General features: G+C 37.9%; 1 protein-coding gene across 1 annotated transcript in view; it reads right to left on the bottom strand.

Annotated features, from left to right (window-relative positions):
- The window catches only part of VPS41 (vacuolar protein sorting 41), a 205,845-nt gene that overhangs the window by 78,871 nt on the left and 109,626 nt on the right, over window positions 1–17,348 (bottom strand). The window contains exons 8-12 of the mRNA XM_089412059.1: window positions 6,158–6,261; window positions 5,978–6,071; window positions 5,649–5,804; window positions 4,902–4,964; window positions 4,734–4,799 (exon numbers count right to left, since the gene is read on the bottom strand). Of these exons, the coding sequence (XP_089268185.1) occupies window positions 4,734–4,799; window positions 4,902–4,964; window positions 5,649–5,804; window positions 5,978–6,071; window positions 6,158–6,261 (483 nt within the window). The remainder of the gene's footprint in view (window positions 1–4,733; window positions 4,800–4,901; window positions 4,965–5,648; window positions 5,805–5,977; window positions 6,072–6,157; window positions 6,262–17,348) is intronic.

The following is a 17,348-nucleotide window of genomic DNA, read 5'->3' as shown; positions in this document are numbered from 1 at the left end:
AGGTTCCATCAAATCTGTCCTGATCTCTCAAACTTGTTGAGGGCATTTTACAAACACTCGGAAAATAAGTGAAACCAAAATAAATTGAAGAATATAAACTAGGTTCAAAACCCTCGGACTTTCTCTCCTTGTGCCTGCGTAGAGCCTTCTTTTGCCCTCAGATTTGCTCTGATACCATGTGAAATTTTTTAAGTTGTTGCAATTAACTGGTTATTATTCTCCTATCACTTGATTCTTTGTTTTCTGCAATTTCTTTGCAACAAATAATGAATAAAACACTACTGCAACTTCACAAAAAACAAACAAACCACAAGAACTGAGAAAATTATTGCACACACACACAAAAATAATGAACACTAATATTTTTGGACAAATGTCCCTGGAAATACACCAGTGTGGGCAAAACCAATTCTGCAGATGAGTAATTTTATTAATTCTTCAGCAAAATCTGTGATGGAGAAATTACAACTGTTTGTTGTAATTTAGCAAACCTCCAAAAATTATTCCAGTCACTACTGCAAGTCGACTTATGCCCCTGGAAGCAATTTGGCCCCTCTGATCCAATTCAGCCTCCCTCTGGCTCCTGAATCGATTACAGGTGCGACCCTGGCACTCGGCCCCTCTCTAGCAAACTTGCACTGTTGCTAAAATAAACTCAGCCTCCCAGGAATTCCACTACAACTAGCAAACTCAGCTTCCCTGTGCAAATAGATCACTCTGGCAATCTTTCTCCTTGATCTAGCAACTCAGCCTCTCTGAAGCAACTTGCACCACTGGGAAACTCGACCTCTCTACAAAAAATCGATCTCCTACAAACCATGGAAATCACTGTGAAGAATCACCTTTGCCACTCATGTCTCCAATCACTGCTGATCTCGATCTGTTGGTGCCCTCGCGCTATCACTACGCCCTTGCTATCGCTGCAAATTTGTGTTTGGATGTGTTCTCCAAATGCCCATCGATTTCCTCTTATAATTGAGCAATCAACGGCCACGATCTAATCTCAATCAATGGCTAAGACCATCTTGACCTCATCAAATGACTTTTCTAGAAGTCATTAGAGGAAAATTGATTTACCTCAATTAATCTCGATTAATTAAGTCATTTCCCTAAGTTAGACTAAGGAAAATTAATAAATTGGCTAATTAATTCTAATTACGGTACTTTTCCTTAGAAACATTTTCTAGGTATTGGAGAAAATCAACCCATTGTGTTCCTTAACCTCATAGATACCATCTAAGACTAGAACACCTGTCTGAGCTACATAAACTAACAGGTACTTGTATTGGGATGTTTCTCAATGTAAGAGGCAAGGAAGGGTATATATATACCATGTGTCAAGATCTCTGTCAAAGTCAACCAAGTAAAGATCTTCGTGAAAGCGTTTCCATGGCGATGAGGGACTTCAGGTATTGACAGACACTGCTTTACAAGAACATCCCTTTCCAATGTCGATACTGTCATGTATATGGCCACAGTGGAGAGGCCTGCCCAGAATTAGTCTACACAAACACAATAAATAGAGAATCTTCTGAACAGATGAAGGAAGCTCCTCACTCTCTTGACTAAGAAAGGATACTTTCTACATCTAATGATGGAAGAGCTAGTTCTGACTTGCAACCTTTGCCTGCTACCAACCCAAGGTTACTTCAGAATCAATTTATCTTAATCTTTAACCAATCATATATTTACTACCTAACACTAGCCTAAGGGATGGGTTGGTAGAAAACACAGGATTTATCAAATCTCAGGCTAACAGTGGGGCAACAGTTCTCCTGGTACATCTGGTGACCAGATAAGATAAATAGCATAATTTTATTAATGTCCAAAAGAATACCAAAAACAGGTCAATGGAACTGCTAGGTACATCTGTGTTGTTACAATGTCGGAACCTCAAAGTCCACTCCTAGAGTAGGTTGCTAATGCGATGATGCATACCAAGGTGAAACCTATCAGCCAGTACCTTTCTTCCCATAAAAAAGAAGATTCAGAAGTTCAAACACTATCCCTGGGCAGGTCAACGATTTGAAATTAAAGAAGCAAATTTGATCAAGCACTCTCCCTCTTGGCATTGAGATGTCTACCATGGAGTTATGGAGAAAAGAAAATGAGGAAAAAGATCAAAGATTCAATCTGTGCAGTGAAACGCTCACACAGAGTGGAGGCAGGTCTCCAATAAACCATTCCCTGAGCAATTTGAAACAAAGCAGCCCATCTCCAGGGTACAAATGTAACTTGGAACATGCCAGATATGGAAGATCCCTACAGAGACTGGTAACTTCATATAATCCTGATGTTATTATCCTGCAGGAAAAATAGTTACGAGGAGGGAATCTATCCGCTACCTATAAGTTATGCCTCGCTTGGCTGGTCATTTGAATTCTTGTCATCTACTGGAAATCAGGAGGCCTTTTCGTTTATTGGTTTTCTCTGGCATTTCTTCCCAAAAAATTAACAAAATCCTACAAATCATTTTATGCTAACTTTCCTTGGTCTGGTGCAGTTGATTCACACAGGATTCATCACTGGCAGCTATACTGTGCATCAAAGGCTTGTGGCAGTTGGGGTTCTAAGGACCTTCAACTCTTCATACAAGCTCCAGTGGCTAATCTGGTTGGAGATTTTTAAGTGCTATCAGTTATGGCAGACTACTATTATTGCTAAATACATCTCACCAAGATCTATCATGGATTAAACCAGACTCAGCAACAAGCCCACTATAGGTGTGTCACCCTTATGGCATGCAAACTGCACGGCTTTCTTGATTATCTTGGATTATCTGAGATTGGAGGGGAATGATTGCAGATCAGTTAGTACTGGGGCTGATTCTGTTGTTGAGCTGAACAACAATTTCAGATTGTAGGATCCTTTAGTGTCTTTCTTAAAAGGCATTGGCATACATTATCTGGCTGATGTATTCAGGATCCAGAGAGATGATAAGCATAGGAGACAGACACTTTAGGTTGATGCTGCCAGGTTGGGGCTACAACCGGAATTGGCACCATAAAGGATAAAATACAACTCTCAAATAGAAAGGTCTATGATTCAGATTGGTGAATGACCACTACAGGATCTTATGGGTGGGAGACCTGGACGATGGAAGTTGTGCTGTCAAGCAAGGTTTTTCCCCATTAAAATGTCCACATGATATCAGGGAAAGACCCTGGTAATTTAAACTGTTGTGGTGTTCTCATGCTCAACCTAAAACTATGGTTTTTTTCTGGTTTCTGCTACACACAGAGTATTGACATGGAATAACCTGCAATGTCGAGGCTGGCATGGACTGGGGTTTTGTCAACTGTGTAACAACATTGACAAATCTTCTCAACATATCTTTCTGGCAGCATGATTCGGTTAATGCCATGATCTTTGTCCATGACAATTTGTTTTTATTAGCTATTTTGATATCTTGGATATGAACAAGGGTTCCTGGTCATAACATCATTCATGATATTTTGTTTTGGCAGTTTATCTATATCAGTGCATGTGTTAAAAGCCTTCCTGGAATCAAATTATAGGCGAAAAGGACCCCTAGGGGATAGTAAGATGTCTTTGTTATTGGAGGACTTCCACAAGATGTAGAAAAGGGTCCTGTGGGTTCCCTGCCCAGCTGCAGTAAGAGGATTCATATGGCACAAATATGAATCAAGTTAAACTGATCATTTTTGTCCCTTTGACGAAGGAAGCAGTTCTGCTCTTGGATGTATTTCTGTTATTAAAAATAAAATTACAATTTTACTTATGGTTATGCATGGAGAGAGAGAGAGACAGGCGATACATGGAATATTTCTGATTCCATCCAAGACTATACACCTCAAAATGCAACAAATTTAATGAAGACAAGCCTGATTGATATCATATTGAGCCTCCAGCAAACTTGCTCCTCTTATTTCTGTGAGGCACATTAATCTAAAAAATCATAATGTTTTTATAATGATTTTCTTTTTTCTTGGTGGTTAGTCACCTGTGACAGGCCGAAGCAACCCAGTCAGATGAATTAGCTGGAATCTGGAATTGCCAGTTCCAATGGCATTTGTTTCGCAAATAGGCAATTCCCAAATTCCAGGACAATTTGGAACCAGGAATCCCAAGATTGGGAGGGAATTCCAGTCTCCTAGCCCGGAAACTATATTTATTAAAATAATTATAAAACATATTAATTTTATCGAGGACGATGAACAGTTTTGGGCTCTATCTTGGAAAAAATTTGAAAGCTCGATATTTCCACATGACATACTAGTAAAGTCTCTGTTATTCTTAAATGATACTTTTGTCAATATTACATTAAAAGTTAATGAAATTGTTCCTCCATTCAAAATAGCCTTTAGATGATGCAAGAGAATTCAATAACTGAGCATGCACTGACAACGACACACATAAAATGCAAACATTATCAAGACCTTCCCATAAAGGAAAAGAGGCTGAAAATTAAGAGCAGATTCCTTCCAAACATTAGAACAGTTTTAATTGATTCAGAATATTCAACCCCCATTGATGAAAAACATGATGTTGTTTGTTGGTAATCTGAATTCAGTGTTTATAATCTTAGATTTAAACAGGCTAAATGTTATTAGCCGAGAAATAAAATAGCCTAGCTCAGGATCTTTCAAATCAGGCCAGTTTGTGAGACTTCAGGGGATTGATAATACCATCCCATTCTGTACTGTCTTCTTGGGTCAATGATATAAAAATTTTAATTACCAAATTAGAAATTAAAAATGCAACAAGCATACCTTATCTTGCAAAGCATCATGTAGATTATGCTCCTCAATAAATTCAAATATGCCAGGTTTCCTCAGCTGGTTACATGTTTCAAATGCTCTATCAGTTCTTGCTGTGAATGTATTTTAAAAAAAATATATTTATAAGTTGAAGGATACCCAAATGATAATGAGACATACATCTGCATATATTGCAAAAGCTTTCTCGTACTGTTTATCAATGACATACAAGTCAGCTAGAGCCTGCATATAGAAAATAAACATATGTTAATATTCAATCCTTTGTTTTCCTTAGTTAAAAGTTTGGAGTAATCATTAAAAGCAGAGACAATTATTCAATATTTATGTCGATCGACTATTTTATGAGGATTATTTGTACATTGGTTGAGTGACATTTGTGAAACCACTAGTTGTAGGCAGTTGACAACTTGACAAGAGTTCAATAACTATAATTGTTGTGCTGCATGTGTGTATGTGTGACTGTTAGTGCAAATCTTAGAATAGTTTATAGTAAAACTTTAAGTCTCTGTTTTTCCCCATTCTTGGGGTTTGTGTGTGCCACGAAGTTTGATGAAATTGCTCATATTGTAGCTTAGAACCAGGAACTTTTCAATATAAGCAATCTGATTAAGCAGTGACACAAAGAACCTCAAAAATGGGGGAACATGGGGGTTAGCAGTTTTAAAAAAGACTATTAATAACAATAACAATAAAAATGAACAATGATACATGCAAATATATAGATAACAACGGCTAAACCTTATCATATCCTGAAAACTGCCTAGACAAAATCCTGAACCAACAGTAACACAAACAGCATAAGAAAGCCTTTGTGATGTGTTCCTTGGCAAAAGTATAATTCTCATAACAAAATTATCAATCCTAAACAAAGTATTGAATTTGAAGCTAATGATTTCAGAATGCTACCTCTTTCAAAGTTGGAGTCATGAAACTCATGTTTAGCTGTTGTTCTATAGCAGATATTACAGTGGATGCACTGTATATAGATGATGGCCAACTGTGAATTGTTGACAGGAGTTGCTTGTGAAAAGCTGAATTTGTGGCTAGAGCTAGAAGAGCCACCTGAAAGAAAAGAAAACAATAGCCACTACCATTAAATAAGGTACAGCCTAAAGATTAAAAATAAATTATCATCATCCATTTCTCTGCATATAAGCTTCCACTATAACCCCAGATCTTAAAGCATGCCTCTAGACAAAAAGAAAATTATGGCCTGATATTATCTGGTGCTATACCTCATATGCAGTATCTCGGAGTTGAGGGTTCTTGGTGGGAATATAAGGAACTAAAATTGATAACTGCCGATGCCGGGCAAATTCAAACACCCATCTGCAACAAATGAACTTCTGTCGTTTTCAGAAACCTTAGCATGATAACATACCAAACATAAAATAATGGAAAGAAAATAAAGCTACCTTTCCCACGCAGTGGCTGATCCTCGCAATAATTTTGGGCATAGAGCTGCTGCTTGTGCATATTTCCCGGTTGAAATTAAGCGATCAAGGTATGACAACCCTACCTGCAAGAATGGAAATGCATAAAAGAATAACTCAAGAATAAATAAACATAGTCATAAATAAATAAAATATAACAAATTTACCTTAAGCAGCATAATAATAAATCTATAAATGACTCTATTGTAGACAGGGTGTGATCCACAGGAAACATTTATTGATGTAGACTTTGTCAATTTGGATCATTAGCAACGTAAGCTCATACATCAAGCCACAAGCTGTACTCAAAATCTGGATGTTGAATTATCACAGAAGTTATGTAGCCAAGAGGCAAAGTTCAAAATTCTCATAAATCACCTTATCCCTCAACTCCCAAACCTGTAAGTTGTAACCTCATGTGGTTTCTTTGGTCTTCACTTAACCCTAATTGCAACTCCTTTACCGCAAATTTTTACACTAGCAACTTCCAAGCTTTTGACTGTAGTATTTACGATCCAAAAAGTTCTATCACTCAAGAATTGAGTGTGAGTCCTGCTCCCTATCTTTTCTACCTCCTATGGTCTTCATGTGATCCAAGAAGACAAAGACTCAGCCTGTTTCCAGCAGCAGAGCTTAGGCTGTGGAAGGGGTGTGCCTCTTTAACACACCTAGACACACAATGCTTCCAAGCTCCTTTTTAGAATATGCCCACCAAGAATTGGCCTTTTGATGCCCTTGCCCAACCACTACAGATCCATGACATGGGTACCGAGTCTTCCTTCACAGCGACAGGCTCTAATCAGGTAAGTTGTAAGTGAGTAGTACCCTTTAGGACTTCGTATACAAAAGATGGAGATGACCTGTTAGGATCAGCAAGTATATTCACATTGTTTCTTATATCCACAACAAATGCATGCCTGATAGGCCCTCCCAGGAGAGATTGATACCCTTACCCAGAATTACCTTATTCAAAAGGAATAGCCCTAGAAACACAATTGCCTAATCTTTTTGGATGATGATGTCTCTTCTTTCTTACAAACAATGGGCATCTCCCTTGATCATCTGCCTCCCTTCAGGTTCTCCCTTGATGCACCAAAGCTCAACCTCTCCAAGGGTAAAAAATGTTTCCATAAGAAAGATTTATAAGACCTATGTATGGGAGATGGTACAATGAAGAATACATTTGAGAGAGAGAAAGAGAGACTAGTGTGCTACTCTCCTCGCATCTCTAACACAAAATGATAATGAATAGAATGAGATAATTGTTTCCATCATCTAACTCACAAGAACGAACCCACACATCTCACAAGAGCAATCTCCCAACAAAGACATCTTCTCTAGACTTCATAACTTCTACTAGGGTTTCCTCATGAACCCCGGTACCTTACTCAAAGAAGGCAATTACAAATAAGAGTACAATGATGATAATGAGAATGACTCTCTTCTTCTCTATATATACACAAGAGGTGATGGCCAAAAATACAAAGGTGGCCCTAAACTGTTATAGGAGTCAACTACAATGCAAGTAGGCCTACACATGTTAAGCACTACGCTCCAAAGGTGCACATGTCAAGCTCCAACATGAAGTTGTACACAAGCAAAGTCCAATGCAAGGGCACTCCACAAAATGTGTCCAATGTATACAAGCCTCCAAGGACTTCAACGCTCTCCCTAAGCCATGTACTCCATCGAGTCCACTCCACCTACATCAAAAAAGTTGCAACACAAGCTCCACGAGTCAACTCCATGCAAGAAACCAAGCTACCCCATGTTGTCTAGGGCTCAAAGCTATTACTTTGATTGAGATTCAAAAGGATTTAAAACATTAAATTAATTGCTAGAAAGAAGGACCAACTGTTATAGGGTTTCAATATTCCTCCTAAGGATTAATTTTTGAAATCTAGGAGTGTGCATATATATCTCAAAGATGGTCTTAGTTAGCTTTGTATTCGAGAATAGAATAGATTGTGCCCCAAATTTCCTGTCACGGCAAGTGAAGGTCACACTCTTATTAGAAGAGAATGATCTCCACGATATCGTTGAGGATGTTGTGACTTCACCTACAGATTCACAGCAGTTGGCAGCTCACAAGAACAAGTGAAGGCCAAGCGAATGATTATGTCCAAGAAGAAGATAGCAAGGGAAATGTTTGATGCCGTAGTAAGCCTCTACTAAAGTGAGAACATAAACAGGAAGATAATATTGTGAAATAAACTTAGATCCACAAAGAGGACTAGATCAAATTCAGTCACCAATTACCTTATGAAATTCATTCACATTCGTGATCAAATTGCAGTAGTTGGGGAGAAGATTGTGTAGGCAAAGCTAGTGAACATGTCATTGAATGGATCCTCAGTTCCATCGAACCATTTGTCAAAGGTATTTGTGCTTGTGAGAACCTTCCTAAATTTCAAAGGTTGTGTGATGATTGTATCTAAGAGGAGACTCGAGTGCGGTCAATGGCTAAAAAGAAGGGTGGTGATGAGAACCTAACCCTATTTGGTCAAAGAAATAAGAACAAAGGTAAAGGGCCCAGCAAAGGTAAGGGAAAAAGTGAGGGGTCCACATTATAGCCAATAATAAAGGACTTGAGTGAAATCAAGCGCTTCATTTGTCATATGCACAGTGATTATGCATCATAGTGTCCAAATAAGAAGGGTAAAGGGAAGTCATGGTAGAAGCCTTTATAGAAACTTGGATAAATGAGTTTACTGCCAAGTTCAAGAAGGATTTCTCGATGGTGCCTCGCCTTTCTACCTATTACCCCTCTTTCAATATGGGTACATATAGGCATATTTTCATTTTCGGCAGCACCATTCTAAGCCTAGAAAATGCAATTCAAAGCCTTGTAGGTCATGTGAAGGCTATGTATTATGGTATCCTAGATGTATTATGTTTGGCCATGCCCAATCCATGTAGACTCCACTGTTAGGTCCTTTCATCCCGTATAGGATTCGAGAGCTTAGGATGGACCTACTTGGGCACATGGTTTAGAGGAACCATTGGTTTTATAGGGATGATCACTATTTGTAGCACTAGTCCAAACCATGTCTTGACCCAAATAGTCATGTTTATTAAGTCTATATGCATTCTCTAGCCTTAGTATATTGTTCATGTCCTAAGTTGCACAAAACACCAAAACGTTTTGGAGTTTCTGAAACGGGTACGTTTAGAAACGTCACCTCCCAAAAAATGGAAACGTCGGCCGAAATGTCAAATATGTATATAAAAAATATATTATATAGATAAATAAGTGAATAACACATTATCTTGCAAGAAAAAAGGGAATAAGATCCACAGATGAAAATTTAGAAGGAAAAACAAGTATATATTAACTCTAATAGATGATTGCATGATGGTCGAGTTTCGGCCAAGTTTTGGAGTTTCGGGTACGGGTGCGGCCCGAAACATCGGGTTCCTTGAATTTTCGTGCAACATAGTTCATGTCACAATTTTCAACATGGCAATCTCGCATTTGCCAACATTTCACATTTTCTCAAGGGAGTTCATAAAAGTCAACAAAGGCTTAGATTGCTCAACATATTTTGTACTTTTGATGCAACGTAGAAATTTTGCCAAAATGCCAAGGAATTAAGTAGACATACTCAGTCAAAGAGGGCCATCCTCCTATTGTGGCACATGTGGAATCCTTTTGGGCATATTGAGGTCAATCCTTGGTCAAGTGAGGCATATGATATGTCAAAAAGTCATCTACAAATTTTTTCCAAGCAAACCCATGTGCTCAAATTGGCAAATTAAGCAAGGTGTTGGAGACCTATCATTGTGGCTCATTAAATGAGTGGATGGACACATGTGTGAGGTCTTGGAGGATTCTTGAACGGGTTAAAGTGATCGTTGGACCAAATCAATGAAACAAAAGGTGAATTACTTAAGTGAATGAAGTGAGCAAGAAAAAAGGTGAAAAGGTACCTCAAATTAAGTCAAAGGACCAAGTCAACATCAACAAAGCAAGCCATGAACCATCTCCAGAGAGACGTTGAAGGTTTTGAGAGAAAATCAAGTGGATTTTGGACCTAATATAGCCTTTTGAGGGTTCCTTTCAAGAACCTCAAACCAATTTATGTCAAGCAAACCTCAAATCAAGTCAAACCAAGCACAACAATCCTCCTCTAAGTAAGGTCAAGCCTCCTAAAGCTTGTCGTTTGGCTATTGTAGCAAATTGACCCCCCTTTGTGGAAGTTTTTCCATGTAAAAATTTATTTCTCATTGTAAAGGCTTAATCTCTGGATTGTGGACGACAAGCCTTTTCATTATTTTTGAAAGACGGTTTCCACTAGTCGTTAGATGCAAAATTATATAAGGCTAGTCCCTCGTTCCCATCTATGTGTTGTGAAAACATGATATAATTATGCCATAATAAGAACTTCATTTGATGCAAACAACTTGTTTTGTGCATTGGTTTTTTTATTCTCTTTCTTCTTGGCCATTGTTAGATATTGTGTTTTCATAAGATGTTTGCAAGTTATTCTACATCACACAAAGTTTGTGGATCGATCCATCGAGGGGCTACATGGTCATGTGGAAGAGGAAAGCTAGGATATTAGGCTTCTGTTAATCTTCGTTGGTTTACGGTTTTCAAAACCTCATTATTGGACTAGCCCTTTTTGAGGGTTTCTCCTCCAAGGACAAGATTTCTCCTAATTTCATAGTTGATCCATTCATTGAATCCTGTTAAAATGTGCAACTAGGGCCAAATTCCACTTTGGATAGCTCACTTGAAGAAGATGATTATTGGATTAAATTCCTCTTTCCAAGAGGACCAAAATCGACCTAAGGATCATTGAATTTGGTCATGGAGAAATATGTCTTTGAAGTGAAGCCCACACATGTGCAATTTGTCAAAGTCGACTTGGGGTCAGGTTGGACAAATTGAGCCCCCTCCATCTCATATAAATAGAAGAGACCTCCAAACTCATTTGGCACATTCACAACACATCATTCTTCTCTCTCCTCATCTGATTGGGTCATACAAATCACAGGCAGCCTTGTTTCATCTTACACGTGCAAGTTTTTGGACGACAGTTTGACTGGGAATTGACTTTCTCTTTCAACCAGATTTGACCAATGTTGACCAAGCCTTGTTTGACCTCATTTGACTGTGATTTTTGTGGGAGAATCTCTATTTGGGTAGGCCGCATATTCTGGCATAGGTACCGAGATTTCTAGGGGAGGTTGACTTGCGTTGACCATAGGCATGTTCAACCACAGGTTTGACTTCTATTTGACCAAGTTTGACTGTCAATAGAGGCCAAGTTCCTCTCTCCTTTGACCAAGTTGTTTTTGAAGAGTATGACCAGACTTTGACTATTGTTGACTTTCTGGTTAGGGCAAAATTTAACTGTTGTTGACTAAGCGAAGAATTGCAAATATGACTGGGTTGTTTTGAATAGTGTTATTAGATCATCAAATTGGCAAGTCAATTTTGACTTTGACTTTGTATTATTGTACTCTCTCTCTGTTGAACATTTGATATTTATAATAAGAAGAATTGATCAAGGGTTTTCCCCATCTTGAGACAAATTCTTTTGTTCTCTTGTCTTGGCTTGTCTTCTGCATTTTATTGTTTATGTTCTACCTACATTTACTGTCAATGTGAATTAATGGTTTATGTGATTGCTATTGGAAATTAAGTGGAAATTATCAATGGGCTAATAAAAGAACATTGAAGTAATTGTTGGAAGCATAGAACATACCATTGTTATCTAAAATTAACATGAAATCAGAGCACAGGTGAGGACAAGCCCAAGCAAGAGAGAAAAGAAATCACTAATATATATGTTGGACAAAGTTTATAAATTATTGGACAAGTCTACATGGCCTCTACATCTTACTTCAAGACGGACGACAAGCTCAAAGACAAATCTAACTATCATGCATGGAAGATGACTTTGGACTTGACTTTGGAAGAGCATGAAGTATTGGAATATGTGCAAGGAAAAGTGGTGGAGCCTCCTTCAGATGCACCTGTTGCTGTGAAAACGAAGTATAGAAAAGGTGAGGTCAAAGCAAAGAAAGTTTTGACTGGCTCCATTCAAACATTTAGTTGCCTATATTTATGATTTCGGAACTTCTAAGGAAATGTATGATAAGTCGGTTGGGATGTTCAAAGTGAACAATGCAAGTCAAATTCTCTTTCTTAAAAACAAGTTGAAGGATATCAAGATGGATAAAAGAGAGTCTATCCAATCCTACATCATGAGAATAACTCAAATCAAGAATAACCCGTTGTCTATTGGAGAAGTTATTGCTGACAAGGAACTCATTCTCATTGCTCTTGGAGGTCTTTCAAGACCATGGGATATATTTACCATCACCATTTTCAACCATGACAGGATACCTAGTTTTGATGAGTTATTGGCTAGATGCAATCAAGAGGAAACAAGGATGATGGAGAGAGATAAATCCAAAAATGGAAATGAACGTACTGCTTTCTCTGCACATGCTAAGAGGAAGAACGATGTTGGTCCAAGGAGACAGGGTCAAGGATCTAAGAAGAGATTCAAACGAAGATGCTACAATTGCAACAAGTTTAGCCACTATGCTAGAGAGTGTCCTTACAAGAAAAATCTTCCAAGGGATGACAATAACAGCAACAACAATTTCAAAGGCAATGGCAATCAAAGGAACAATAGGTATAACAACAAAGGAAAGAGGAATGCTCCCGCTACTCGAGAAGGAAATAGTTGACCTCCCAAGAGGACAAGAAATGTCAGGTATGATGAAAGTAATGTTGTAGAAAAACAAGATGAGTTCTATCTTATTTCTGCTCTATCTTTTGCCTCTCCTCCGGATACTTTGGATCATTGCTTAATTAATAATGGAGCCTCAAGAAATTTCACTAGATACAAAGAGGCCCTCTCAAACTTAGCTGAGAAGAAAATTAATCTAAAGATTATACTTGGAAATAATGCCACCGTGAAAAGGATAGGAATTGTCAGTTTTCAATTGAATCATGGTCAAACCATACATCTACAGGAAGTGTGTATGTGTCCAATTTGAAGAAGAACCTAGTGACTATTTCTGCAATGGAAGATAAAGGCTTCAAGGTAGCATTCATTGATGGAAAGGTACGTATTTGGCATAGAAACCCTAAAGATGCTTTTACTCTTCGATTTAGGGTTGATGGTCTGTGAAAGTCCTTTGGGAGCTTTGGCAAGTGATACTTCTCTTCAATGTGAGCTATGGCACCAGAGATTTGCCCACTTAACATTACAAAGCCTTACCTGGGGTAAGGAAGATGGTTACAGGGATGCGCAAGTTTAGCATGAACCATGAAAGAGTCTATCAGGGATGTGCAGTTGGAAAACATACAAAGGGACCATTCCCTTCTAGTGAAAGCAAGACAAATGATATTATTCAATTGGTCCATTCTAACCTATCTGATATCTTGCCCGTAACTTCATTAGGAGGATACTCATATTATGCAATCTTTGCTGGTTCGAGCAGTTAATTTAAGCAAGAAAGAAATGAAACTAAAACTGAATGGAAACGAAAAAGAATCACACAAGTAAACACGATATTTTACGTGGTAAAACCTTGACAGTGTGTCAAGGAAACATCCACGGGGCAAGGGTTTGGATCTTTATTAATGAAAGATGATTCTCCATGATTACATTATCTCGGGCATTCATCAATTTTATAAGAGCCTCTCCTCCATTACATAACTGTTATTCGGTATAAAACTAACTAGCAGTAACTAATAAAGATCTCAATTTTACACAATTCGTTGTCACATTTCAACAAACTCCACCTTGACAATAATTTTCGTAATCCCTTGCCCATGCCCATTCATCCTCTCTTCTGCAAGCCAAGAGAAGCTAAACACCATCGCAGCTTCTCTACTGTAACTGTCTTCGTGAATATGTCTGCACAATTCTCCCGTGTATGGACCTTCTTGAGAGCTACTTTTTTGCCATCAATCACATGTCTCAGAAAATGATACCTTACATCAATGTGCTTGGTCTTGTTGTGATAAGCTGAATTTGTAGCCAAGTGAATAGCACTCTAACTTTCACAGAATACATTCACTCTATCCTACGTCCTTCCAATCTCATCAAGTAGACCCTTTAACTAGATTGCTTCTTTACTGACATCTGAAGCAGCTATATACTCTGCTTCAGTAGTGGATAATGCAACTATTTCTTGAAGCTTTGACATCCAACTAATTGCTCCACTTGCAAGAGTAAAGACATAACCTGTAGTAGATCTCCTTTTGTCCAAATCACCTGCATAATCAGCATCCACATATCTACAGACTGATCCTTCACTACCATTAAAGATGATGCAATGATCACTTGTGCCTCTTAAATACTGAAGCACCCATTTTACTGCTCGCCAATATTCTTCACCTGGATTTGCCATGAACCTGTTGACAACTCCAATTTCATGTGAAATATCAGGTCTTGTAGATACCATAGCATACATAAGTTGCCTACAGCATTAGCATATGGTACACAAGCCATATACTACTTTTCTTCATCTGTTCTAGGACTCAAAACTGAAGAAAGCTTAAAGTGGGAAGCTAATGGAACATTAACAGGTTTCACACTGTTCATACCGAACTTCTCAAGTACTCTTTCCACATACTTTTGTTGTGATAACCAAAGCTTACCAATTTTTTTGTCTCTATGTATCTCCATGCCCAAGATATGTTTTGTTGCTCCAAGATCCTTCATATCAAATGTCCTAGAGAGTTGAGCCTTTAACCTATTGATCTCTTCCATGCTTTGGCTTGCAATAAGCATCTCATCAACATAGAAAACTAAGATAATGAATATGCCACTGAAACTCTTGAAGTATACACAACAATCATACTCACTTCTAATAAAATTTTGGCTCACCATGAAAGAGTCAAACTTCTTGTACCATTGCCTGGGTGACTGCCTCAGGCCATACAATGATTTCTTAAACTTGCAAACTAATCTTCTACTGGGACCTTGTACAAAACCTTCTGGTTGTTCCATATATATCTCTTCATCCAAATCACCATGTAGAAAAGGTGTTTTAACATCTAACTGTTCTAACTCAAGGTTAAGTAATGCAGTTAGTGCCAACACAATACGAATAGAAACAAGTTTTACAACTGCTGAAAAAATCTCATGAAAGTCAATACCTTCAACCTGAGAATACCCTTTTGCTACCAGCCTTGCCTTATACCTTTCGATACTTCCATCAACTTTCCGTTTCAATTTGAAGACCCATTTGCATCCAACAACACTTCTCCCTTCAGGAAGTTCTACAAGATCCCAGGTATTATTCTTGGGTAAGGCATCCATTTCTTCTTCCATAGTTGTTTTCCATTTTTCGCTATCTGTATCATCCACTGCTTCCTGATAACAAGAAGGTTCCCCATCTTCAGTAATCAAAGCAAAAGACGAAGCAGAATCTTCATACCTTTTGGGAGTTTTTCTTTCCCTTGTAGACCTTCTTAGAGTGACTAGTTGCTAAACTGGTTCAGAAACTTCAACAATTTCCTTTGTATCTTCATCACCTTTTCCTCCAGAAGTCTCTCCTTCCTTTCGACTTTCAAAAAAGGGCCTAGCCTCCAACTGAATTTGTTGATTTGGCGATAATTGTTCTTGTTCAATTCTTTCAAAATTTGATCTTAAAAGAGAAGATTCATCAAATGTTACATCTCTACTAATCACTATCTTCCGTGAAGTAGGTTCCCACAACCTGTATCCTTTCACCGCATAGTCATACCCAACAAAGACATAACATTTCGATTTTGGATCTAATTTTGAACGTTGATTTTTAGGAATAAGAGCATAGGCATCACAACCAAATATCCTTAAATGTGAATAATCACAAGACTGACCTGACCAAACTTCTTCAGGAATTTTACAATTAATTGCTACTAAAGGTGATCTGTTAACTAAATAACAAGCAGTGGATATTGCTTCTGCCCACAACTCCTTTTGCAGGTTAGCATTGTTGATCATGCTTCTCGCTCTTTCCATAAGAGTTTGATTCATACGTTCAGCAACATCATTTCATTGAGGAGTATCAACAACAGTTTTATGTCTAACAATTCCTTCATCCTTACAGTATTGTTCAAATTCTAGAGAAGTAAATTCACCACCATTGCCAGTTCTTAAACATTTAATTGATTTGATTGTTCTTTTTTCTACCATTGCTTTAAATTGTTCAAAGACATTGAACACATCAGCTTTATTTTTTAACATAAAGACCCAAACTTTTCGAGAGAAATCATCAATAAACGTTAAAAAATATAAAGCACCTCCATACGATACAACAGGAGATGGTCCCCACAAATCAGAATGAATATAGTCCAAAATTTCTTTACTATTATGACTTCCAGTTTTAAACCTATGTTTACACTGTTTTCCATACACACAATGTTTACAGAAATCCAACTTCAAGGATTTCAAATCAGGAAGTAATTTACGGTTCATCAGTACCTGAAGACCTTTCTCGCTCATGTGACCCAATCGTTGATGCCATAGGCAAGTACCTTCTTATTCTTTCTCTGACACAATCGTTGCTTCACTGACCTGAGTACTTCCTTTGATTCTGTAAAGATTTCCGACCTTTTCTTCTTTCATAACAACTAGGGCGCCTTTTGAGACTTTCAACACTCTATTCTGACCTGTAAACTTATAACCATCTAAGTCCAAGACTCCCAAAGAAATCAATTTTTCTTCAATTCAGGTACATGTCTAACACTAGTTAGTGTTCTAACTGTGTTATCCTACATTTTAATCATGATATTTCCCATCCCAACAGTCTGACATGATACATTATTACCCATAAACACAGAACTACCATTTATAGCTTCATATGAAGTAAACCAATTTCTATGTGGGAGAAGCACTAGAGTCTAACAGCCAACTTTCAAAATTCTGAGAGACATTACATACAGGTAAAGTTTCAACTATCATACATAATTCTTCAGTAGATAAAACTTCATCTATCATACGTAATTCTTCAGTAGATAAAACTTCATCTATCATACCTGAATCAACTTGATTTGCTTCCTTCTTTGGACTTTCAAACTCTTTCCGTTTCCAACAGTCTTTCTTGAGGTGTCCAATTTTATTGCAGTACCAGCATTTGGCTTTACACTTTTTACCCTTTGATTTAGACCTGGAAGAGCCCCTTGCTTTCTCCCCTCTTTCTTTTGACCATCCTC

The sequence above is a fragment of the Pinus tabuliformis genome, chromosome 3_1 (genome assembly GCF_031772625.1).
Source record: "Pinus tabuliformis cultivar Carrire ecotype Pingquan chromosome 3_1, CPIR1, whole genome shotgun sequence".
Taxonomy (NCBI): Eukaryota; Viridiplantae; Streptophyta; class Pinopsida; order Pinales; family Pinaceae; genus Pinus; species Pinus tabuliformis.
This window is presented reverse-complemented; position numbering and strand designations above follow the sequence as displayed.